General features: G+C 44.5%; 6 protein-coding genes and 2 non-coding genes across 9 annotated transcripts; all 8 read left to right on the top strand.

Annotated features, from left to right (window-relative positions):
* Positions 1-6,566: 6,566 nt before the first annotated feature.
* Positions 6,567-8,512, top strand: LOC9658880 (auxin transporter-like protein 3). The gene is made up of 8 exons (XM_002969068.2): positions 6,567-6,782; positions 6,830-7,015; positions 7,066-7,178; positions 7,231-7,414; positions 7,469-7,566; positions 7,652-7,859; positions 7,920-8,180; positions 8,241-8,512. The coding sequence occupies exons 1-8, from the start codon at positions 6,609-6,611 to the stop codon at positions 8,436-8,438; spliced, it is 1,422 nt and encodes a 473-aa protein (XP_002969114.1). The 5' UTR covers positions 6,567-6,608; the 3' UTR covers positions 8,439-8,512.
* Positions 8,444-11,526, top strand: LOC112345915 (pentatricopeptide repeat-containing protein At4g02750-like). The gene is made up of 4 exons (XM_024673625.1): positions 8,444-10,548; positions 10,964-11,055; positions 11,138-11,317; positions 11,459-11,526. Exons 1-4 carry the CDS (start codon positions 8,444-8,446, stop codon positions 11,524-11,526), a joined length of 2,445 nt encoding a protein of 814 aa, XP_024529393.1.
* TRNAP-AGG lies at positions 10,589-10,660 on the top strand. Its single transcript has one exon. It is a non-coding gene; the product is annotated as a tRNA-Pro (tRNA).
* Positions 11,244-12,513, top strand: LOC9658878. 2 transcript variants are annotated; one of them, XM_024673814.1, is made up of 3 exons: positions 11,244-11,392; positions 11,459-12,356; positions 12,418-12,513. In XM_024673814.1, the coding sequence occupies exons 2-3, from the start codon at positions 11,569-11,571 to the stop codon at positions 12,428-12,430; spliced, it is 801 nt and encodes a 266-aa protein (XP_024529582.1). In that variant the 5' UTR covers positions 11,244-11,392; positions 11,459-11,568; the 3' UTR covers positions 12,431-12,513. The 2 variants fall into 2 exon arrangements, with proteins under 2 accessions (XP_024529582.1, XP_024529581.1); XM_024673813.1 differs by having other exon boundaries at positions 11,249-11,392; positions 11,459-12,513.
* A 97-nt stretch (positions 12,514-12,610) lies between these two features.
* On the top strand, positions 12,611-12,683 carry TRNAK-CUU. The gene has a single exon. It is a non-coding gene; the product is annotated as a tRNA-Lys (tRNA).
* Positions 12,684-12,756: 73 nt separating this feature from the next.
* Positions 12,757-15,149, top strand: LOC9658877 (ATP-dependent 6-phosphofructokinase 5, chloroplastic). Its single transcript, XM_024673812.1, has 11 exons — positions 12,757-13,146; positions 13,232-13,319; positions 13,373-13,446; positions 13,517-13,628; positions 13,685-13,882; positions 13,938-14,153; positions 14,233-14,349; positions 14,407-14,511; positions 14,564-14,644; positions 14,698-14,826; positions 14,887-15,149. The coding sequence occupies exons 1-11, from the start codon at positions 12,848-12,850 to the stop codon at positions 15,061-15,063; spliced, it is 1,596 nt and encodes a 531-aa protein (XP_024529580.1). The 5' UTR covers positions 12,757-12,847; the 3' UTR covers positions 15,064-15,149.
* A 2,587-nt stretch (positions 15,150-17,736) lies between these two features.
* Positions 17,737-19,072, top strand: LOC9651234 (4'-phosphopantetheinyl transferase HetI). The gene is made up of 7 exons (XM_024673956.1): positions 17,737-17,804; positions 17,870-18,045; positions 18,118-18,182; positions 18,238-18,318; positions 18,372-18,533; positions 18,587-18,712; positions 18,769-19,072. The coding sequence occupies exons 1-7, from the start codon at positions 17,764-17,766 to the stop codon at positions 18,994-18,996; spliced, it is 879 nt and encodes a 292-aa protein (XP_024529724.1). The 5' UTR covers positions 17,737-17,763; the 3' UTR covers positions 18,997-19,072.
* On the top strand, positions 19,055-22,140 carry LOC112345914 (pentatricopeptide repeat-containing protein At4g30700-like). Its single transcript, XM_024673624.1, has 2 exons — positions 19,055-21,649; positions 21,991-22,140. The coding sequence occupies exons 1-2, from the start codon at positions 19,055-19,057 to the stop codon at positions 22,138-22,140; spliced, it is 2,745 nt and encodes a 914-aa protein (XP_024529392.1).
* The last annotated feature ends 766 nt before the right edge of the window (positions 22,141-22,906 follow it).

Below are 22,906 nucleotides of genomic sequence, written 5' to 3'. Positions count from 1 at the left end.
AAACAAAAGTCCCTATCTTGATGCATATTGGAGATGGTGGTCTTACAATTGTGAGTTATGGGATGGATATTCCTACTTCTAAATTTGAAATCGTACGTAGTGGGCATCCATGCATACGTCTTTCCTCTTGTGTGGAGTATCCACAGACGAAGGTATCCACTGTGGGACTGCGGTACGGGTGGATGACTAGTTGATTCACATGGAATAGCTAGTCTACACAATGGAAGGATTGGTAGATTGATTGTGGAAATGGAGGTGTTAGTTCCCCTTGGCTCAGTAGGGGTTGTTAGTTAATAGTCAATGAGGACATTGACATCTCTAAAGGGGGGTGAGTGTAGCGCATGTGATCATGGGATGAGATTTGGATATACTGTCACTGTGGATCTTTGGAACTTTGGGGGATAAATGGGGATAAAATAGCCATTAAGGGCTCTCTCATCAAGCAATTGCCCTTTTTCCAGTTGGCTTAAGGGGAGAGAGATAAGGTACATTACAAAAAGGGAAAAGGTTTTATTAATACATAGGGAGTTATTCATAAGCATTTATCTTAGATGGACAAATTTCCCACCTTGGTGAAAATTGGTATGATACAATGTTGCAAAATTGCTAATTGCAAACATGGATATAGTAGAATTAATCTAATGAAAACAACATTTAGAAATAAACTTTCCACTAAGTTGATAGATGAAAATCTCATGATTAGCTTAGAAGGGCCATTTATTGAAACATTTAACTTTGAAAGAGCTATTGGAGAGTGGAAAAACTCGGTTTACTATTGAGAAATTTTTATTATAGTTTTAGGTTTGGATGTTATAAACCATGTTAAAAGGCTTGAGCCAGTTCATTCTTGCTCTAAACTCTAAGTCTTCAAGTAAGGTCATTTTTTCCTTTGATCTCAAAAAATGGTTGCTCTAGAGTCTATTAGTTCTAATGAATACCCATTTCTTCTGAAATCCATGCTAGCTATGTCAAATTGCTACTAATTCATGATCATGAAATTTGAGCACCACAAGGAAAGCGAAATTTCTACCAAATGTTTCCTGATCTTGTGCTTGGCTTCTTGGATGAGATTCACAGTGCAGTCAGCTTGTTAGAGTAGGAATGGAGATTGATGAGGTGTTCTTGGCCTGAAAAAACCACTAAGCAAAAAATCAACCACAACTCCATCATTTGCATTATGGTGGGTTCTTATTTAGAGACAAGCTTTGTTACATAAGAACTAAGTGAGCTTAATTGAGATGAGAAGAATTTCTATGATTTCTTGTGTTGGAAAGGACTCATATGACATGAAGTGAGCATTAAATTCATAAAGGCTATTAAATTCTTCATCTAAGTATTTGCTCGCAATTGCTTCAAAGAATAACTTGCAACACTGGATCTTGAAGGCCTGATTGAGAAGAAATTTGTAGCATGGTTAGCAAGTAGAATAGGGCAAGAGATAGCTTGAGCTGGTCAGAATTTTTTAAAGAAGGGATAAAGAAATTTGAAGTGAAATCTAGTTGACACAGTTGAAAACTATAAATGCTCATGGTGGTGAAGATGTGTTTAGGCTTGATGATCTTTTAGACTTTGGAAACTACTTCCCCTAAGAATTGGATTAGCATGGCTAGGATAAAAGATTATCATTAGCCCTTTCTTATACTTCCAATCTCCAATTATAGTGGACAAAGAAGTTAATGAAGTAAACATTTGTTAGTTCCTTCTTGACACTTTGGTTCCTTCATAGTCTTTTTTAGTGGCTGTGACTTGTTATCATTTTAGTTATCTTGTTCTCAAGAACTATTTGCAATCATTCAAATACACAACTTCGTTTTATATAGAAATTGTAGAATTCGTAGTCAATGGTAACCACATGATGATGAGAAAGAAATGAATACCATTTAGATTATTCAATGAATATTTTTGAATATTGGAAAATTATTTATTTTGACCATTATTTGTCATGACATCATGGATTCTAATATCATCCATTTCACTTGTTAACATGAAGCATGGAAGTCATATGAGAAAAGGAAGAAAAAAATCAAAATTCATCAGTAAGTAAAATTGTGTGATTAAGGAAGCTAGAGATATATTTGATTTTAATACTAATGTCAAAAAAGGAGATTTAATAAGCTGTCCTCATTGATTTTTTACCCATGGTTTTCTTTGTTGTAGGGATTTTTCTTAGTTGGAGGTGGAAATGAAATGTTATCATATGTCTAAGAATTAAATTCAAATTTTACTAAACTTGCCCCTCAAAGTTCAAATCTTTCATTAATGATATATATATATTGGAGAAGAATGTCCTTAGGTAGTCAAATTCTTTATAATGCACTATTATTAAACTAAGAAATAAATCATAAATGCAACAAGTCAAACAACTTCAAAACTATTTACTTTTGTGTTTAGTTTATAGTGTGACCGAAGTGTGTAAAAAATGTATTATAAATTGCTTAATATTTCTTAAATCATTTACATGTTAGAAGCAGTGGTTGATAAAATTCTAAACTCAAGGTAATGAGCTGGTTTAAATTCTAAAAAACTAGTTCAACTCAAATATAACTAACCTTCTTGGATGAAAGGCTTTTGACTGGTTCTAGGTTTTAATTATTATAATAATTATAACTATACTAAATAAATTTAGCTAGGGTAAATTCAATACCATAATGGGTAAAGATCCTTTAGATAAAAGGAAGGCCACTATGATATTTAAGGAGGGAAGCAAAGTAAGCTTAACTTCATATTTATAATTGCTAAAGATAAAAAGCAGCAAGACAAACATTTTTAATAAAAGTATCAAGAGGTTAACTATAAATATGAGGAATGCATGTTATATAAAAATTTAAGAAGTGGATTAAATATGACAATAATAAAGGGTGGTTGTAATGCACCATTTATCAGTCAAACCTTAAATACAAAGGCTTTTCAAAAAATAAGGTAGGTTTCAAGGTTTCACAAAAGTGACAAGCATTAACAATTGTTTCTAACCACATCATTGAAAATAAAGATAAACCTAGAATAATCCTTGTTACTTGTTGTAGGAATATTTATATTTCCATTCAACTTCTTGAAATGAAATATTTTTGAATGGAAGAAACCCCTTCATAAAATATGCATATATGAAGAATATAATAACACCCCTTGAAGTTATATGTCAATATCATTTACAATTGATTATTATTTGCCCTATCTTACTTCCTATATATCAATGCTATTTTTCACAAAAGTAACTTCTATTTTGGGATAATGGTTCATAAGTTTACATATATAAGTTAAACTTTTTTCTTAGATTGTAGAAATTAATTCCTGTATTTAATAGTTTTTTCCAACATGACTAAACATCTGATTTTATAATGTTATAAACATCCAAGACTCTAGATTTAAAACCAATTATACAGGAATTGTGGGTTACTTTCATTGCAACTTGTATTATGGAGTTTCTTCAAAATTAGAATTGGATTATATGGTAATGGCCAAAGTGGAAGTTTAATGAACGTAACATATTTTAATTAAAAACTCCAACTCAAAAAGTCAAGAGCATGAGTGGAACTCTTAACAAAGCACTAGAGGAATGAATACAAAATTATTAATAATCAACTTTTTAGAAAATAATACAATATTAATTAACACGTGGCAAGTATTATGACATGTGAAAGTCCAAGACCGAGTTTAAGTCTAAGGAGTGAAAGTCCAAAAATATATCTCCTAGACCCTAGAGGGCTTGGTAAATCCTAATAGGATAGTAAAGAGGAAGACTTTAAAAAAATTATGGTTATACATATGTGGTGATAATATAAATATTAAAGAGTCCAAAATTAAAATGAATATAGATAAACAAGTGAAGTGATTTGGTGAAGTGTTCAAGAATTAACTATAGTTCTTCTAGAGATTGAATGATTAATGCTCATAATCCAAGTATAGGTAGCACTATTTACTTAGATACCTTGTGTGGCTCATCAAAACTCACTCTAGCCACGTGGCTAGAGCACTATGGTGGCAGAAGGTGAGGAGAGTATTTATAGAGTTTACATTATGTCATGGTATATTGAAATATCATTTTAAAGCTTTTAATTGTGGAAAAGAAAAGGGAATCTTGCTTAATAACTAAGGATATAGTTACATAATGAGGTTAATAGGATTTAGTGGATGAGTTTTTGGTCCCTAACTCAATGGCAATATTGATAAGCACTATCATGGATGAAAAAGGGCTTTGTAGGATTAAAAAAAAGATATTTAAGAATAATGTCCCCTTATGTCTTAGGGCATCCTAAGGATGTTAAAGAGTGGTGTTTGAATGACCACTTCTGAATATATAATTTAATTTTGGAAAGACAAAATTGTAATATATATATGGTTTTAGACTACCAATTAGATAGTGAAAATGAACATAGCCTTAGTGTCAGGGTTGGTACCTTAGATTTTGTATTTTAACTACACCTTAAGGAGTTTTAAATAAAATATTTTATAAATTTACTTAGAATTTCTTTAAGAAAATTATCATGGTTTTCTAAAACACATGTATGTAGCTCCATTAAGATAAAATGAAGACTATTAAAAAAATACGTAAAGTATGTTAATTTTGGATATTTTCTTTGTTTATCATGAAATTTGCTCACTATATTTGAAGAACATTTTGCATCTTTATTTCACTAGAAGTATCATCTACCAAACTTAATGATTAAAAATATTCTAAGCCCAATGTTGTTATAACTTCTATAATATAAGTTAAATGTTGCAATATTGGAATCTTTATGATAACTGTCATAACACTCAAGTAAGTATCATTTTTAAATTTTTTTTCTTGCCTTTCTTCTAACTAGTGGTTGAAAAACCTTTTTTTATCAAGAGGGATAAAAACTTTTGTCTTGGATTTTTTGAATTTATTATTTTTCTCCTCTAGAATAGTTATCAGAAAGTAAAAATTCATCCCTTTAAATTCCAAAATTTTGAGTATCAAGTTCTTCCAAGCAATCACTAGTAAAAAAGAGTTTTTACAAGTTTAATCCTTGGCAACTTTTGCATGTTGTATCCTAAAATGAAATTGTGGTATTTATTGTTGTTCTGGGATGCCTAAAGTTGTAATGAACTCCTAATGCAACAATCTGCTCTTGCATTAGCTATAATATTTTCCTCTATGATAGAACTTAAGAAACCATAATCATATAAAAAACTCATAACTAAACTCTGCTTGCTATAAAATCAATTTAACATAGTTAAAAAAAACATATCAATGGTTATATGGTTATATACTCAATTAATCAGTGGTTACACTCTAATCAGTGCTATACCATAGCAAATTGGCATTAATAACTTGTTGCTCCAAAGTCACTCCACACAAGCTTTAACCATTGCCATGTTATATAGCATTGTATTGCCAGTCTCAACCTAGCCCAAACAAATGAGTTTAGATCCTAAAAATGTGGTGAGGAATGAGTTTTTGAGATAGTGGATGAATGCTACACTATAAATGCCATAGGTTTTTGGGAGAGAATTCCTTTACCGGTCTAAAAAGTGCTATATATATCACAATTTTTGGTTTTTTTTTTGCTTAAGTAAAACTTGCAAGGGACTGGGATAGTAGTGAATATATCTAGAATATTTTTGAATATTCTAGAATATTTTACCATCTAGGATTGCTATTCATTTAGTTTAATCTTGTATTTATAATTTATAAAGATGTTTATATTTTATAAACTTTCCTAAACACTTCCTAGTATATTCTTATTTATTCTACCATCTAAAGGTTGATATGCAATAAGATCTTGATTTATAAATTATAAAAATCCTTATAATTGTTGATCAATTGGATTATTGAAAAATACTAAATAAAAATGAAACTACTATTAAACAACCCAAATATTGTTACATGCAATATAATGTGAGGTCCAAGTGTACAGCTACGATGTGATATACTAATATTAACATTATGGGATTTTAGTAGATATCAAATTGGATGTAATTTGGACCACTCACTCTTATATATAAACTAAGGTTTTTGGAGTAATTGATATGTACATTTTTTGTATTCCCTTTCCATATTCCATGCACTCATAGTAGTAAATTATGTGAAATGTTTTTTAAAATTAAAAATAATAAATAAAAAGATGGACACCACGTTAAATTAGATGGAGTTCTACTTAATTAATTAATTAGCATCTGATGGATGAAGACTACACCAGGTGATCCTGAAACGGGCATTCAATAGAAGAAAAAGAATCCAGAGTCTAGAAGCCAGTGATAAATTATGCCGAGAAATTCTCGTCATGCAGCAGGATTAGCTTGCTTGCTCTTTCAATGTCGACGACATGGCAAGACTGAAATCAACGTGAGAACACCAAGCTTTCTTTACCGGGCCGCCCGTCTGCCAGGCCTGTCCTCTGCGTCAAAAGTCTCTGCGACGAACATGAAGCATTAGATTCTTGGAGAAAAATTTCTGCTGCTAAAATACAAACAAAGAAAGATCGGCGACTGAGGCTAATCTAACCGAATTAAAATAAATCTATCACGTGAAAGTCAAGTCTAAGTCCAAGTCAAAAGATTCCTCGCAATGGACTTGGCCAGCAACGCAGGTTGGAACAGAAAGAAAAAGAGTCTCCCTTCACGCGCGCTTGACAGCATTTCAAAGGATGAGCTCCACCCCCAATGCCTCTGGGAGCGCTGGGAACCAAAGAAACAGCGACCAAGAGAAGCCACTGTTGCTTCCAACCACGAAAGGATTTAGCGCTCGCGATGAGATTGCGAGAGTGTTCTTCAGAGGTGGATCCTCGTTTGATGCGTGGCTTACTGCTTGCACAGCACAGGTAAATGCTCTGAAGATCTCTCAACTTTTTTCAGGTCAAATTTTCAGGTCGCCCAAGTTCTCCTCACGCTCCCTTACTCTTTCGCTCAAATGGGAATGGTGCAGGGTATACTGTTCCAGCTCGTGTATGGGCTTCTCGGGTGCTGGAGCTGTTATATGACCACCAGCCTGTACGCCGACTATGTTAGAATTCTCGACAGGCAAAACTCTCGCCGAGATGACCACATTATCCAGGTGTGGTAGTGTATGAAGAGACACTAACCTCTCGAGACCCTGGCTTTCAGTGGTATGAAGTTTTGGGAGGCCTTCTGGGAGAAGGATGGAAGATGGCCGGCTTGGTATATAACTGCATCCTTCTTCTTTGTACTGCAACGATCCAGCTTATAGCTTGCGGAAGGTATGGAAAATCTGAAAGGTGAAAGTGTTGACAATGGTTAGAATGGTCGCAGCACCGTTTGGTATATCAATGATAGTTTTGAGAAAAGAACATGGACATACATCTTTGGAGCCGGCTGTTTCCTCACGATTTTTGTTCCAACAGCTCGCAATTACCGGCTGTGGGCGTTTGTAGGAATCTTCATGACGACTTACACAGCTTGGTTTATGACTATCTCTGCTGTAATTCATGGCAAAGTAAGCGTCCAATCTTCTTCTTCTTCCCTCCCTTCTAGTGTAATCGACCTACAGGTAGAAAGCGTCGAGCATTCTGGTGCAAAAAGCTCGGTCCAATACTTCACAGGAGGCACAAACATTCTCTACGCATTTGGAGGTCACGCAGTCACGCTGTAAGCCAAATAAAAAAGAAGAGAGAAAATCTTCTTTTTTTCCCCCAGCCAAATCTTCTAAAACAGGCTGTTATTGAGTTAACAGAGAGATCATGGATGCAATGCACAAGCCAAAAAGCTTCAAGATTGTCTACCTCTGTGCCGTGCTCTACATTTTTACCCTCACAATACCTTCGGCGGCGAGCGTCTACTGGCGCTTTGGCGACGCAATGCTCCACAATCCAAACGCACTGGCCGTCTTTCCCCGCACGAGATTCAGGGACGCCGCCGTCGTCCTCATGCTCGCGCACCAGGTAAAGAGCTCTCAAGAACCCTAAAACAACGTCTTTAAAGATTTTGAAAATCCCCGCCAGTTTATCGAGTTTGGGGTTCTTGCGTTGCCCATCTTCGTGATGTGGGAGAAGCTCCTGGGCGTCCATCACTCCAAGAAGCACTACATTGTCAAATCCCTGTCGAGAATTCCAATCGTGCTCGTCATATGGTTCATCGCGATCATGATCCCATTCTTCGGGCCGATCAACTCTGTCGTGGGCGCGCTGCTCTCAAGCGTTGCCGTCTACATCCTTCCTTGCGTCGCGTTCATGTATGCAAGGCAAGCCCCCGAATCACGAAAGGTAACGAGATCTCTCAGCGAATGGATCTCCAATTCGATAGAGTTTTTTCCCTTCTTCCAGGGCGCCTTGGAGCAGCCACCCTGCTGGCTCTTGAGGAGCTGGGTGCCCATGTACTGCATCAACCTTGGATCGGTGCTGTGGGTCGCGATCGTGGGCGTGGGATTTGGGGGATGGGCGAGCGTCAGCAATCTAATGGAGAAGATCAGCAGCTTTGGATTCTTCGCAAGGTGCTATCAATGCAATAGCACAAGGCACTGAATCCGATGATCAAATGCTCTGGGTCTCCAAGACCGCAGCGATATCCTCTAACATGCCGGCGATTCTCTCTCGCATCTTGTGCTGCTGTTCTTCCCGAACAGGAATCATGTCGCACCTACAGCGCCTGCGTCTCCCGATTGCAGCAATGTATCAAATCCCAGGCGCTCCGCGATGGCCAAAGGATTCACGATTGGATACTGGGCTCTTCGCTGCGCGGCGACACCTTTCTGGGCAACCTGGTGATCCAGATGTATGGCACCTGCGGCAATGTGGCCGGATCCTGGTGGGTGTTTGGAGAAGGCATCCATCGCCGCAATGTTTTCTCGTGGAACACAATGATGGGAGCGTTTCTTTCGAGCTACCAGGTGGACGAAGCAATGATCCTGTTCGGGAAAATGCCCCAGAGGGATGTTGTCTCCTGGAACACCATACTTGCAGCAAATGCCCAACTAGGCGATTTGGACTTCTTACAAACAATATTTGGTCAAATGCCACAGAGAGGTGTGATTTCATGGAATACAATGATAACATCCTTTGCGCAATCAAAAGATACGTCCCGCGCGATCGAATCTTTTGCGAAAATGCCAAAGCATACAGTCGTAAGCTGGACCGCGGCGCTGACTGCATTTGCCGAAAATGGGCATCTGGATAACGCATGTGTTCTTTTCGATTATATGCCCGAGCGAAACGACGTCTCTTGGAGCGCAATGGCGGCCGCCTACGCCGAACACCTCCTTCCGGATCGCGCCATCGAAGTTGTCTCCGCACGGATGCCGCAGTGGAGCATCACCTCCCTGAGCTCGCTCATCCAGGCGGTCCTTCAATCCCACCGCCCGGATCAGGCATGGATCGTCTTCGCTCAGATGAACGAGCGCAACGAGTTTGCCTGGAACATCATGCTCCAGGGTCTGTTCTTTCACGATTTCCCCGCCGGGGAGCTTGTTCTCGATAAAATGCCCTGCTGGGACGTTATCGCTTGCAATACCTCCATTGTAGCATATGCCCAAAACGGACATATTGCGAAATCTCGCGCTATTTTCTTTGCGATGCCGCACTGTTCGGTGGCTTCTTGGAACGCCATTCTTGACGCATTTGTGCAGATAAACTCGGTGGAAGAAGCTAGTCGGATATTCTGTCTGATGCCTTGCCAAGACGCAGTGTCGTGGACGGCAATCCTGGCAGTGTATGCTCAGAATGGGCATGTCACCAAAGCGCAGGGCCTGTTTCAGAAAATGCCGGCGGGAAGGAGCACATTTGCATGGAATTCACTGCTCCACGCGTGGAGCCAGGCTAAATTTCCTCACACGGTGGCCGCCATCTTCCATCGCATGCCCGGGCAAGACTTGGTTTCCTGGAACACTCTTCTCGCAGCCTATGCTCGCAGCGGTTTTGCAAGAGAATCGCTGCAAATCCTGTGCCGCATGGATCTGGAAGCCGTGGGGATAGACGAGATCACTTTCATCAGCGTCTTGGATTCCATCTCTGCGGCCTCCACAAACTGTGATAGCAGGTTCCTCCTCGATGAGTTTCTGGGCAATCCAGAAGCTTACAGTCTCGTCCAAAGTTCTTGCGTGGTGGCAAACGCGCTCGTCGCCGCCTGTGCGAAGTCTGGCTATCTCGCCGATGCCTGGACAGTCTTTTGCAACGCCAGTCACCGGGACATCACTTGCTGGAGCTCCATGCTCTCGGCCTATGCGTTAAACGGCCACGAGCTCCAATCCTTGACGCTTTTCCAATGCATGCTACTCTCGGGCCTGGTTCCGGACGAGACCATCGTCGCGATTCTGCTCTCCGCTTGCTCGCACGCCGGCCTCGTCGAATCTGGAGTGGAGTTCTTCCGCTCCTTGAGTCAGGACTTTAACGAAGTGGAAGCCAACTTGGATCACTACTCTTGCTTGATCGATCTCCTGGCGAGAGCTGGGATGCTCGAGGAGGCCGCGAGTGTGATCCAGGAGATGCAATTCGAGGCCAGCTTGCTCATTTGGACGTCAATCATGGCCGGCTGCATTGTTCATGGGGACGTGACTAGAGCATTGCTGGCTGCCGAGGAGATCGCTAGAACGCATCCAGATAGTGGCGTTGGACCGAACCTTGAGAAATCGCTTGACAAGTGCCCTTTTGTTTGACATAGCACATTGGATCACGTGAAAGGGCATTTGGTCTAGTGGTATGATTCTCGCTTAGGGTGCGAGAGGTCCCGAGTTCAATTCTCGGAATGCCCCAGAGGGGTTGTTTTCTCGATTTTATTTTACGGACTTTTCGTCTCGTTTCAACACACTTCGTGCTGCGCATGCAACAAAACACCTCATGATCAATAGCATCAAAATATGGACAAGTGGTGGTCACGCCACACTAAAAATGCCCGTGGTCCATTCATGCGAATATTATCCCTGAACACAACGAAAATTCGATCCCTAGCGATACTGCACGAGGCAAAAATGGCCCCTCTGTCAAAATCATACACCGCATGTTCTTTGATAAATAACCGGTCGTGATTTTTGATAACGATGATGTTTAAACTAAAGGCAAAGATATATCGAGATTAAATTTTCAAAGAACGTGAAACCTATGCTGACCGACAAGGTGCCTGTTTGGGGATTGATTGGTTTGACCGCAGGTGAAAGTCTAGCCCTTAACTTTTTACATGGGTAGGTAAAAATTTACAGCTGGCCTGAAATCGACGGACGCCGGACTGACAGCTGGCGGCTTCTTTGGCCGAGCGATCCTCCCCAATCGACGGCAGGCATGTTTAAAGCGGTGGAGAGTTCTCGAGCAATGCCCGTGCTCTCGATCGACCGGATTCTCTAGTATGCAAGCGCTAGGTTTTCCTGGTCTTGAGAGGAAATCCGGTGGCGGCAGTGGAAATTTCCAGGGACATGGTGCATTCCTCGTCCTGGGGAGGGTTCACGATGCGTGTTCTTCGTCTGGGCGCTCAATCTCCCCGTGAATGCCAGGTTTGTTGCCCAGAAATCTTTTCTTTCGCGATTTGAATCTTTCTTGATCTTGGATCGCTCGCGCAGGCTCGATATTTCCGTCAGCTGCTCAAGCCGGTTACGTAGATCGCTCGCACGGGGCGCAAGAAGATTAAATCATCGTGTTCCCGGCACCTAGGGTTGGATTGAGCGCGAGTATGGAGCGTGTTGAGCTGGATTTGTCACAGGCCGAGCTTGAGAACGTCTTACATTTCTCTGGAGCGATCGGCAAAGAGGAGGTGGAATTCCAATTTGCCGATCGTGTGAAGAGGCCGCCGCCGGCGAAGTATGTTCTCTTCGATCAGTGTGGAAGCGAGAAAGTGGTGGTGGTGCATTCGGATGGAGTGTCTCCAGTTCTTCCGGACGCCCTTGTTCACGATCACAACACCACAGGATCTCAGACTCTCCAGGCGCTGCTAAGCTCGGCTGGCCTGCAAGATAAAGCGTGCGATCTCCAAGTCTACAAGAACGCCATGGCAGCAGCGCTCCTGGAGTTCGAGAGCTCTCACTCTGGGGAGGAGAGGCTTGAGCTCTTTGATTCGATGGAGCAGCCGCTTCAAGCAAACTCGGGCAGCTGGCAGGAGAACACGGACGATCTCGACGCGCTCATGGAGTCGGACGAGGAAGAAGTGTCCGAGCTCAACAGTGCGAGCGTTACCAGTGCCTTGACACGAGAAGATCACAGTGGTGGAGTGGAGCTCAGTGGCTACTTATCCTCCGAGGGGGAGACCGACGGCAAAGGAAGATCATCCCGACGATCCCGAGACTGCCGCTTGTCAGTTCGCTCCACCAGAAGCAGCAAAAAGTCGAGGAGGCAGACGATCAAGTACAAGATCCAGGTCTTGAGAAACATCATACCGGGGGGAGCGGGAATGGAGGCGGCAAGCGTTTTGGAGGAAACCATCCGCTATATCACAAGCTTGGAATCTATGGTCAGATCAACCAGGTGGGCAGTGCTTGCTTGCGTGATCTCTCGCGTTTGTATTGATTGCTTCCAGATTTTGCAGTTCAAAGCCATGAAAAGCGAACAGCCAAGGCCGTGCTGTAACTAGTGTTCTTTTGTTTCGGGATAGGAATATTAAATCGCTTGGCTTTCTTTCTTTTGTGGCGAGATCCTTGTCTCTGTCCTTCGACTTGACACCACCTTCCAAAAGAAAGAAAAACTGTCAAATTAGGGTATAACGATTGATTAGTGTCTAAGCCGGCCTAGCTCAGTTGGTAGAGCGCAAGGCTCTTAACCTTGTGGTCGTGGGTTCGAGCCCCACGGCCGGCGGACTTTTTAATCTAGGCTTTAACCTTTTGGTCCAAAAGGTAAAAGAGATATTCGCATTTGACACCTTTTTTAGGGGACAACAGGTTCGTAGTCAAAAGGGGGAGGTGGACGGCAAAAGGAGTTCGTGCGCTCCTCTTATTTAGGGCGGACAAAGGTTTGGATTCATGGCACTGGCAGGCATGCAATCCAGTTCCTGGATGCTTGCTGGCGATCCCAGCACTGGATCGTGCTATGCGACTCCCTCGTCTCTCAAGCTGTGGGGATGCGTCAATAGATCGAGGAATTTTGTTAGGATCAGGGGCTCTAGCAGCTCGGTGACGAGTGTTTTGAGCGCGGAGAGGGTGGATCTTCGCGACGAGGATGAGATTGAGGCTGATTTTGGTAGAAAGTTTAGGCTTCCACACATCAGCGACGTTTTTCCCGATCTAGAGCCGCTGCCAACGACGTTTAGTGTCAAGAGCAGGTAAAGGTTTTTCTTCCCTTTTGCCTCTTCACTTAGCTTTTTCTTTCGTCACGTTTATCTTGACAGCCTCCCTTGGCTTTTGTAGCTATCCTTTGCCGGATTATCATTTCGACGATGAATCCAAGGACTTGAAGAAGATGTATGTCCACAATGACGATCGTGTACTTTTAAAGGTGAGAGCTTGTGTTTCGGATGAAGCTAGTTCTTATATTTGTTTTCTTTTCAGGTTATAGAATATGTCTCACCCACGTCTGCGGGAGCTGACTGTGAGGGTGAGGATTGCAAATTCAGGCATCTAAGGCGAGTATTATAAGCAATTTTCTCGGTTGGATCTTCCTGATTCTATTTTTTTTTTTTTTAATTACTCTAGAGTGTGGAGAGCCGGTCCACGCAAAAAAATATATATCAGACCCGAGGAAGTCAAAGCTGCGATTGTAACATGCGGGGGACTTTGTCCCGGTCTTAACGATGTTATTCGTCAGGTACGTAAACTAATGCATGCTCGTTAATTTTTCATGAGCTAATGTTTTTTGCGCAGATTGTTTTCACTCTCGATAAGTATGGAGTGAAGAATATTGTCGGCATACCGTATGGCTACCGGGGATTTTTTGACGATAGTCTGTCAGACATCAATTTGACGACACACTATGTGCAAAATATTCATCTCTCGGGAGGCAGCTTGTTGGGAGTCTCTCGCGGAGGTGGACAAACAAGCGACATTGTCGACAGCTTGGAGGTATGAAATCGAAATCAGTGTGAAGGTTGAGTTGGTTAATTTGTGTTGGTTTTAGAAACGCGGGATCAACATGCTCTTCGTGCTCGGTGGCAATGGCACGCACGCTGGAGCTAATGCCATCCATGACGAGTGCTGGCGCAGGAAGATGAAAGTTATGGTTGTCTGCGTCCCGAAAACGATAGACAACGACATCTTGCTCATGGACAAAACTTTCGGTTTTGATACTGCTGTCGAAGCTGCTCAGCGAGCAATCAGTGCTGCGTACATTGAGGTAGGCCTTCTTTCCATTCTTTGTTTGCGTAATTTGTTTTTCTTCCTTCCTTTATGACTGGTCATCTAAAACTTTTCAGGCAAGGAGCGCTTACCATGGAATCGGTGTTGTGAAACTGATGGGGCGCCAGAGTGGCTTCATAGCACAGTATGCCAGCTTAGCCAGTGGTCATGTCAATGCGTGTCTCATTCCGGAGGTAACGATACCTTTCTTTGCTTCTTTTCTCGTATGCTCAACTGTTGTAATCGTGCAGGTCCCTTTTACTTTGCATGGACCAAATGGACTGCTTGTCTACCTGGAGCATTTGATCCACACTCAAGGCTCTGCGGTGGTCTGTATTGCCGAAGGAGCTGGCCAGGTAAAAGTCTTCAGTTTTTTGCTCCTAGATTTTGGCTAATCTTTTCGAGTAGGAGCTTCTGCCGCCCAAGGGCTCAAAAGACGCGTCTGGCAATCCTGTCCTATCGGACACCGGAGTCTACCTGCAACAACAAGTAAGTCACATTCATGTCTTGAACTAGAAAGGATCTAAGAATTCACTCTACAGATCAAAAACCATTTCATTGCCGCTGGAACTCCCGCAGATGTCAAGTACATTGATCCCACTTATATGATCCGAGCGTGCCAGGCAAACTCCTCCGACAGTATACTGTGCACCGTTCTTGGCCAGAATGCGGTATGCTTGCATAGTTCTTTCATATTTTTTCCCGAGACTTCTAACCTTGGATCCTTACAGGTTCATGGAGCGTTCGCGGGATTTAGTGGAATCACGGTGGGGCTTTGCAACACTCACTACGCTTACTTCCCAATCCCGCAAGTCATCGATCATCCACGAAGGGTTGATCCGAGCAGCAGGATGTGGCACCGTTGTATCACATCAACAGGGCAACCGGATTTTACTCCGCGAGCGTAGAAAATCTACAATCTTGAAGGGACAGTATATTCTTAGACCATTATTTATTCTTGTAATAAAACTGGCCAAATTTAGGTCTTAAGGAATTTTAAGTTACCATTTTTAGGGTTTGCGTAGCAAGCAAGCCAGACGAGGGGAATGTGTTCTACCTCCCCTCGTCTGGCTTCTTCCTGTATTCCTTTTCAACAGGAAAGAAGAGCTGGAGAGGCTCTTGGTGCTCCTCAAGCGAAGTGGAGGCAAATCCACGCTGCTCAAGAGAGTGGTGAAGATCCGGCAGACAGGGCCAGCAAGCCCGATGGTTTTCACTCCCGTGTTGTATATCAACTTGAGTTTTATCACTCAAGCCGCAGAGGCCGCGGCAACTTTGCGCCAGCTTTTGGGTGATACGTGGAATCGTTTCCTGCCGTCAAGCCTGTGATGACTCTTGGAAGCTTGATCAGTTTACAGTGGGGGCAAAGACGAGGCCAGGGACTACCTCGCCAAGCTCATTGCTCCTGTGGGTGGGTACTTGGGCACCTGCCTTGGACGATGCTGTGTGGGAAGACATACATGATGCATGCCGCAGGAGTTTTGTCTGTCTCGAGCATTTGGCAGACACGGCAGTGTTGATGATGTCTTGAGTTGACACTCTAGACCAAGTTCATGCCCAGAATTCTGACGCAATTCATAGCGTCGTGATGCAGAGGCTGGATAAAGGATTGGGCTGGACATACCAGCAATGGTGTCTGGCTATGACGACCATCCTAGACCATGATGGCTGCGTGTCCGTTTGGACCTTGTATGAGGCCCTGGCTAAGCATCTTGCGGGATGAGCAGCAAATTCACCAGCCAGCGATAACACGACGAGCAGCTCGTCTACGAGCCGTGCATGGATGGTGAGAATTAGGAAATGTGCATCGGAGCGAGCCAAATATCAGTTGCAGGGGATGGACAGAGAATATGGGGAAGAGAATGTCCGAAAAGTCGTTGCGATTGTCCGTGAGTTGATATGCGACAACATGATCCATTTGCGATATATTGGATTTGAGAATACGTACAAGGACATAACACATTCTGGGTATGTGGGTGAATATGCCATGCCATCCTCACCCTTCATTCACTTTGGATTGCGCAATTGACATTGAAAGAGTGTACTTTAGTCGAGCTTAAGCTTTGCTTTAGTTTTGGTTTACTGGTAGATGGACACCCGAAGATCCTCACGCAGTCTTGGTTGGGGAAAATCTCTTTGAGTTCTCCTCAGAATTGCATTTCTCAATGCAAAGCTGTCACCTTTCAATCAACAGATTCTGCCAATCTTTGGATGTTCTGGACTTCGATGTTCCACTACACGGCTCCAATACTATTATGTTGATCGCCTATCCATTTGAGAATCGTACGATCATTGTCTGAGTCATTCTCCTCCATCGTTACGTGAGAATAGAAAGGGGCCACCCCAGCTTGAGCTGGATGAAGATGCTGTGGAGATGGATAGTGGCGGAGACAAGCGGCTCAAATTGAGCGCTTTGTTTTTACCTGGATTCAGTTGATTCTGCAGATTTCCCCATTGACTTCCGCAATGGCGAGGACGTGGAAGAGATTGAGATTGAGCTACGATAGCCGCTTTGACTTTGCGACCAAGGCATTGATGGCACAAGGCTACGTTTTCATGATCCGCAACTGCTACAAGCAGATGCAGGAATTTGCTCTGAACTCCACCAGATTCGTGCAACAGAAGCTCACCTTGGAGCCTGGAACTCCTCTCGGGTACAGAAGCAGGACTATGTATGAGTTTTGGACAATAGGGACGTGTATACTCGCTTGCATTCCGGATAGAAATAACCACGGGTGGTCGAAGAATGGCATCTACAAGGTGGATGTCGATAGGCGGTACACCACCGTAGGAGGCTTCCCGTGGCTGCTGTTTAACAATCCAGAGTGCTGCCACCTCTCAGAAGCCAAGACGTTCACGTTCACTTCGTTTCTGAACCACAATTTCTTTATCGAACGTAGGATGGCACTTAGGATTACGTCAGTTATAAGTATGACTACAACTCCAAACACTGAAGTTGCCAAGAGCACGCTGTCTAAAGACCACGGTCCAGAAGAAGTTGCAGAAGTCCACTTTGATGAGTTTACACTTTACTGAGTTTACAAGTAATGCATTATAGAGAAGCAGAATGGGAAGTGCATGAGTGCTTTTTAAATGCAAGACCTTCTTTTGTAAGGTTTTTGGTGAATGTGTTATGTGACAGCATACAATTCTAAAGCTCCTAATCTGGTGAGGGAGTGTATTACTTGAGGGAGCCTGACAACAGGGCTGCTTGGGATGCATTTTCCAAGTCACTAGTTATAAATGGACTGTAAGATTATTATGGAGGCAGTATTGATATTTATCTTGCAAGTGGTTCAAATTTAGAAGTTGGAAGGACAATCAACTTCTTCATAATGAAGTAGAATAAGAATTTAATCTTTTAAAAATTACGGGATAATATTTTCGGAAATCCAGGGGAAATAATTTTTGCAAATGCAATATACAGATGTTTTCATTTATTCATTCATATACTGTTTACACAATCTCGATGAAGCATGAGACATGAAGGTTTAAAAACATTGTCCATGTCGTCCCGTTCTTGACCTTCAATGCGCCCGCTCCACGCTCTTCAAGCTTTGCTCATGGCATCTTCCTAACTAATTTGGAGAGGATTTAGGGTTGTAGAATTAATGTGGGGAGCTCATCTTTTCCGCCCTGCGCCGCTTCTCAGGTATTGAGCAGTGTGTCTCTCCTTCGTCCTTCTTCGCATAGTTTGAGGATCATTCAGCAATGCAGGGAGGTCCATTGCTGGTTTTTGTTTGTCGAAGACGTCCAGAGCCCTTCCCTGCTCAAGGCCTACGAGAGCTTTCTTTCTTCCGATGAGCGCGACCGAGTTTATAGCGTGGATTCCGAGCGCTTGCGAAAGGAGCGTCTCCTCACTCGTGCTTTGGTGCGTACCACGCTCGCTAGATGTAAGATCAACCATGCCTTTGCCTCTAAATTCTCGTGTATCAATCTCTTTTGAGTTTATCTTTTCCTCGCAGATTCCGGTGGTACGATCGCACCAGGGTCGCTCAAGTTTTCAAAGAACGAGTTTGGCAAGCCTGAGGTCCGGAGTTCTTGACAGTTTTGTATCCACTCTAATTTTTCTTTCATTTTCCCAGCTTGTCGGCATGAATGGTCTATGTTTCAGCTTGTCACACACAAGCTCGCTGATATCATGCGCGGTTACTACTCATTCCGAGGTGATAAGTTTCCATAGATTTCTTTGCCTGTAAGTCTTGTTTGAGTTGCGCAGCTAGGAGTTGATGTGGAAGACAAGCGTCGGGTTTTTGGAAGCAATCTCATGCGCCTGGCCAGGCGATGGCTCTCAGACAAGGAAGTGTCATGGTTGCAAGGCTTCGCGTCTTCCTCTAGTGACGAGCAACGCCGTCGTTTCATTCAGCTATGGACGCTCAAAGTCACACAGTTTTCTCGGCTCCATCACTCTGACTGAGATTCCGTTCTTACCAGGAAGCCTACGTCAAGGCTCTCGGGAGAGGCATTAGCGGCGCACCACTGAGCAACTTCTCGTTCGGATTTGATGCAAGCTTTCCCGGAACGGAAGCGATCTCAATGCAGCTACACCAGCACCCAGAGGTGTGATTTCTAGGATGGATCCAGCAAGTAAAAGAACTCTTTTGCCTGTGATGCAGGCACAGACGATCTCGCTCGAGTCGGAAGAGAGTCCCTGGAGATGGCAGTTCTTGCTGTTCGAGCCATCGCAGCATCACTACGCTTCCATTTGCGCACAGAGGCTCGAGGGCGGTGATGCAAACTCCAGCAGAGATTTCAAGTTTTGGAGGACTGTTCCACTCGTCCGGGACGAAGCTCTTGGGGATGATGCGGTAGCTCTCGCTTGGAGCTCTCTAGCGCTACTTTGATAGCTCTAGAAGAATGTTTTTGGTTAAAATGTTATAACTTTAGGGTTCTTGGCAATGAATGCCGCGGTATTGCTTCGCGGCGGGGCGCTGCTACAGGGAGGGCGGCATCACAGGATCGCATGGAAGAAGAGGAGGAGGCGGCGGCCTCCAGGACTGTGGGCCGACGCTCATCGCAGCTCTCAAGGCTTGCGGCCGCGCGCGCGACATTGACACGGGTAAGAAGCTCCACTTGGAGCACCACAGCCACGGCGACATCTTCGTGGAGACATCGCTCGTCGCAATGTACGCCAGATGCGGCAGCATGGCCAACGCCCGGCGCGTCTTCGATGCGATGCGCCGCCACAACGCCGTCTCGTGGACCGCGCTTATCGCGGGCTACGCCGAGAACCGCGACCCCGACTCCGCCATCGCCGCCTTCCACGCGATGCTCGCCTCCGGGTGTGAGGCCGACGCCACCGCATTCGTGGCAGCGGTCGCGGCTCTCTCCTCCAAGATCGAGGGGGAAAGCCTTCGCGCCGCGCGGCAGCTGCTTCCATTGCAAGGTGGCACGCAAATGCCGTCACTGGGCATCTGCGCTAGCGATGCTGTTCCAGAAAACCACGTCTCCAGGAAGATCGATCTGGGCTTGCTTGACGCGGGCATGGCGATCCACTGCCGGGCCCGGGGCCACGAATCGGACATCTTCGTCGCCAGCGCGCTGCTCGACATGTACTCGAAGCTCAGCAGCGTCGAGGACGCGCGCATTGTCTTCGACCGGATGCCTCGCCACGACGTGGTGTCGTGGACCACCTTGATCCTGGCCTACGTCGAGAATGGCGACGATGATCTCGCGCTGGAGCTCTTCGACTCAATGCCGCCCGGGTGTGATCCCGACGCGCGGACCTTCGTGGCGGCGATCATGGCTAGCGGGAACCTGGCGTCGCGCGAGGACGCGGTGGACGTCGATGGTGGCAAGATGGTCAAGCCCAAGAGCCTGGAACGCTGCCGAGCTATCCATTCCCTCGCTGCGGAGAAGGGCTGCGCGGGAGATCTCTTCGTGGCGAGCAAGCTCGTGGATGCCTACTCCAAGAGCGGCGCCGCGGAGGAGGCGTGGATGGTCTTCCAGGCCATGCCTCGCCGCGACCTCGTCGCCTGGAACTCGATGGTGCTGGGACTCGCCGAGAATGGAGAGGGTGATCGAGCTCTCGGCTGCTTCCACTGCTTGGAGCAGTGCCTGGAGCCGGACGCTCGCAGCTTCACTGCCGCCATCGCCGCCATCGCGAGCACAGCGGCGAAAGAGCCCGGCCGGGAGATCGAGGGGAGGGTGGTGAAGCTGGAGTCCCTGGGGAAGGCGATGGAGATCCACGCTCGAGCCGAGAAGAAAGGGTGGTGCCGCTCGGACGTGTTCTTGTTGAACAGTTTGATCGGTATGTATGCCAAGTGTGGGAGTATGGTCGATTCTCAGCGCGTGTTTGACAGGATGCCCGCTCGCACCGCCGTCTCGTGGTCCAGCTTGATCCTCGGCTACGTCGAGAACGGCGACGACGATCTCGCGCTGGAGCTCTTCGACCGGATGAAGCGATCTCCTCAGTCGCCATCGCCGCCGTGCGCGAGAGCTTACGTCGTGGCGCTCATGGCGTGCTCGAGCTTGGCGGCGCTCGAGGCCGGGAGAGCGCTCCACCGTGAGGCTTCCATGCTGGGATTCACCGCGGACACGTACCTGGCAGTGACGCTGGTGGATTTCTATGGCAAGTGCGGCAGCATGGAGGAGGCCGAGAAAGTCTTTCGATCGATGGACGAGAGGAGGAAGAACAAGGTGGCGTGGAGCGCTCTCCTTGCGGGATACAGCCGCCAGGGTGATGCTGGGAGAGTGTTTGCCACCTTCGAGGAGATGCGAGGCTCCGGCGTGGAGCCGTGCGCGGTGGCGTTCGTATCTCTCCTCGCCGCATGCAGCCACGCCGGGCTGGTAGATCGCGGCCGGGAGATCTTCTCGGCGATGGTGGAGCGCTACCGCATCGCGCCGCTGGCGGAGCATTACAATTGCATGGTGGACATGCTGGGCCGCGCGAATCTCCTGGATGAGGCGCTGGCGGTGGCCACCGGATCGTCATTTGTAGCGAATGCCGCGACGTGGAAGATCGTCCTGGGAGCTTGCCACAAGTGGAAGAACTCGGCGATCGCGAGGGTGGCGTTTGAGGCGCTGGTGGCGATGGATCCGAGACTGGATGTGGCGTACGTGGTGATGGCCAGCGTTCTTGGGAGCGCTGGGCTGTGGGAAGAGCAGGCTAGAGTTCTCGAGCGGCGGGGCAAGGCCGGGACTTGGAAGAAGGCCGGGCAGAGCTGGTGGGTGTGTCCCAGATCGGGAATTGTTCACAAGTTCCGGGCGGGGGAAGTGGATCACCACCCGCAGGGAGACGCCATCGCCGCCAAGATTAAGGAGCTCTTGGGCGTGATGAAGGAGAGGCATGGATACGTCGCGGAGGTGGGGTGTGTGACGCACAACATCGCGGAGGTTGAGAAGGAGGGGACGCTGTGCGGGCATAGCGAGCGCCTGGCCATCGCGTGCGCGATCGTCAACACTCCGGCCAGGGAATCGGTGAGGGTTGTCAAGAATTTGCGAGTTTGCGAGGATTGCCACAGGGCCACCGCGATCATCTCCCGGATCGAGGAGAGGGTGATTGTTTGCCGGGACACGAGCCGGTTCCATGTGTTTGAGAGTGGGGAGTGTTCTTGCAAGAACTTTTGGTGACGATCAAAGAAGTTATGGGCGCGAAACTTGTGTATAGTGCTTGCTTGCTTGATACACATCTGGATCGGGTAGTAAACCATGAGCATTATTGAAGAAAGGAGCAGCTTCATACAATGGTGGTAAACACCACAAAGACACTCCTCTAGACGAGCACAGGGAATTTTACTTAGATGACAAATTAATTACTCAAATGGTTTAACTCTATTTAATATAAGCATAAGTACAAAGGGAACAGTTTTAATGGTGATGAGAGAATCCGCGTGCAGATTCGAGAAAATCGGGCACCGCTCGAAGAGGATGCCTTTCGGCCGGTACTCTTCCATTATGAAGCAAAGAAATTCAGGCTAAAGCTGTCCATGTCCGAGGACCTAGAGAATATCGATGCTCTGCGCCTTCAAACACATTCTATTGTTTAGTTAGTAAATTCAAAACTATAGTGCAATATAGAGTTTAATATTTTTAACTTTTCTAAAATTTAAAACATTGTTGTTTGATAAAGTAGTTTATTGCAATTATATTCTATTTACCAAACTTATTATTGATTTCAATATTAATCTTGTTTGTTAAAGAATATTGATTAATGAAAAAAAAACATAAAAATATTTCAGCTATTTTCATCTAATTTAAATTTTTTTCAAGATTATTTTAAATAGTTTAATACCAGTACCTACTGTTTATTTTGCTAACGCTAATTTTTTTTAACACGATATTAATTCATCATATTGAATATGAACGTTTTGCCTTTTACATTTACAATTAGCTTAAGTCTGATGAAATATTACTCTTTTGAAACTTATCAATATTTAAATTTACATATGTTCAATAAAATCAACAAAATATTTAACATTGAATTTAAAATTATATTTGAAAAATTAACATTTCATATTGGGAGCTGATGTGAGTAGGGAACCGTTAAATATAATTAAAATTTGTTTAAATAGTGTAAATTATCCCAATTATAATTTCTGAATAGTTGAATATAAAGCTTTACATAAATAAAATATGGATGAGAAATTTTCCATTTATTTTTTATTGAAGTCATATTTAAAAGTGTATATTACTTTTTAAAACGTAAAATTTTTCTAGAAATTTAGAAAAATACATAAGAAATAAATTTTGTTTTTTAATTTTTGATAATTATTGATATCACTACTATATAAATGAAAATTCTTAAAATCATAA

Source organism: Selaginella moellendorffii, unplaced genomic scaffold (genome assembly GCF_000143415.4).
Source record: "Selaginella moellendorffii unplaced genomic scaffold, v1.0 SELMOscaffold_11, whole genome shotgun sequence".
Classification (NCBI taxonomy): Eukaryota; Viridiplantae; Streptophyta; class Lycopodiopsida; order Selaginellales; family Selaginellaceae; genus Selaginella; species Selaginella moellendorffii.
This window is presented reverse-complemented; position numbering and strand designations above follow the sequence as displayed.

Coding starts and splice junctions, on each gene's coding strand:
- LOC9658880 (XM_002969068.2), top strand. CDS start 6,609: ATGAGCTCCACCCCCAATGCCTCTGGGAGCGCTGGGAACCAAAGAAAC. Junction 7,415..7,468: donor CTGCTGTAATTCATGGCAAA/GTAAGCGTCCAA, acceptor ATCGACCTACAG/GTAGAAAGCGTCGAGCATTC. Junction 8,181..8,240: donor AAGCCCCCGAATCACGAAAG/GTAACGAGATCT, acceptor CCCTTCTTCCAG/GGCGCCTTGGAGCAGCCACC.
- LOC112345915 (XM_024673625.1), top strand. CDS start 8,444: ATGATCAAATGCTCTGGGTCTCCAAGACCGCAGCGATATCCTCTAACA. Junction 11,056..11,137: donor ATTGATTGGTTTGACCGCAG/GTGAAAGTCTAG, acceptor CCGGACTGACAG/CTGGCGGCTTCTTTGGCCGA. Junction 11,318..11,458: donor TGGAAATTTCCAGGGACATG/GTGCATTCCTCG, acceptor TCGCTCGCGCAG/GCTCGATATTTCCGTCAGCT.
- LOC9658878 (XM_024673813.1), top strand. CDS start 11,569: ATGGAGCGTGTTGAGCTGGATTTGTCACAGGCCGAGCTTGAGAACGTC.
- LOC9658877 (XM_024673812.1), top strand. CDS start 12,848: ATGGCACTGGCAGGCATGCAATCCAGTTCCTGGATGCTTGCTGGCGAT. Junction 13,629..13,684: donor TTAACGATGTTATTCGTCAG/GTACGTAAACTA, acceptor TTTTTTGCGCAG/ATTGTTTTCACTCTCGATAA. Junction 14,512..14,563: donor TTGCCGAAGGAGCTGGCCAG/GTAAAAGTCTTC, acceptor CTTTTCGAGTAG/GAGCTTCTGCCGCCCAAGGG.
- LOC9651234 (XM_024673956.1), top strand. CDS start 17,764: ATGTGGGGAGCTCATCTTTTCCGCCCTGCGCCGCTTCTCAG. Junction 18,183..18,237: donor ACGAGTTTGGCAAGCCTGAG/GTCCGGAGTTCT, acceptor TCATTTTCCCAG/CTTGTCGGCATGAATGGTCT. Junction 18,713..18,768: donor AGCTACACCAGCACCCAGAG/GTGTGATTTCTA, acceptor CCTGTGATGCAG/GCACAGACGATCTCGCTCGA.
- LOC112345914 (XM_024673624.1), top strand. CDS start 19,055: ATGCCGCGGTATTGCTTCGCGGCGGGGCGCTGCTACAGGGAGGGCGGC. Junction 21,650..21,990: donor TCTCCCGGATCGAGGAGAGG/GTGATTGTTTGC, acceptor ATCCGCGTGCAG/ATTCGAGAAAATCGGGCACC.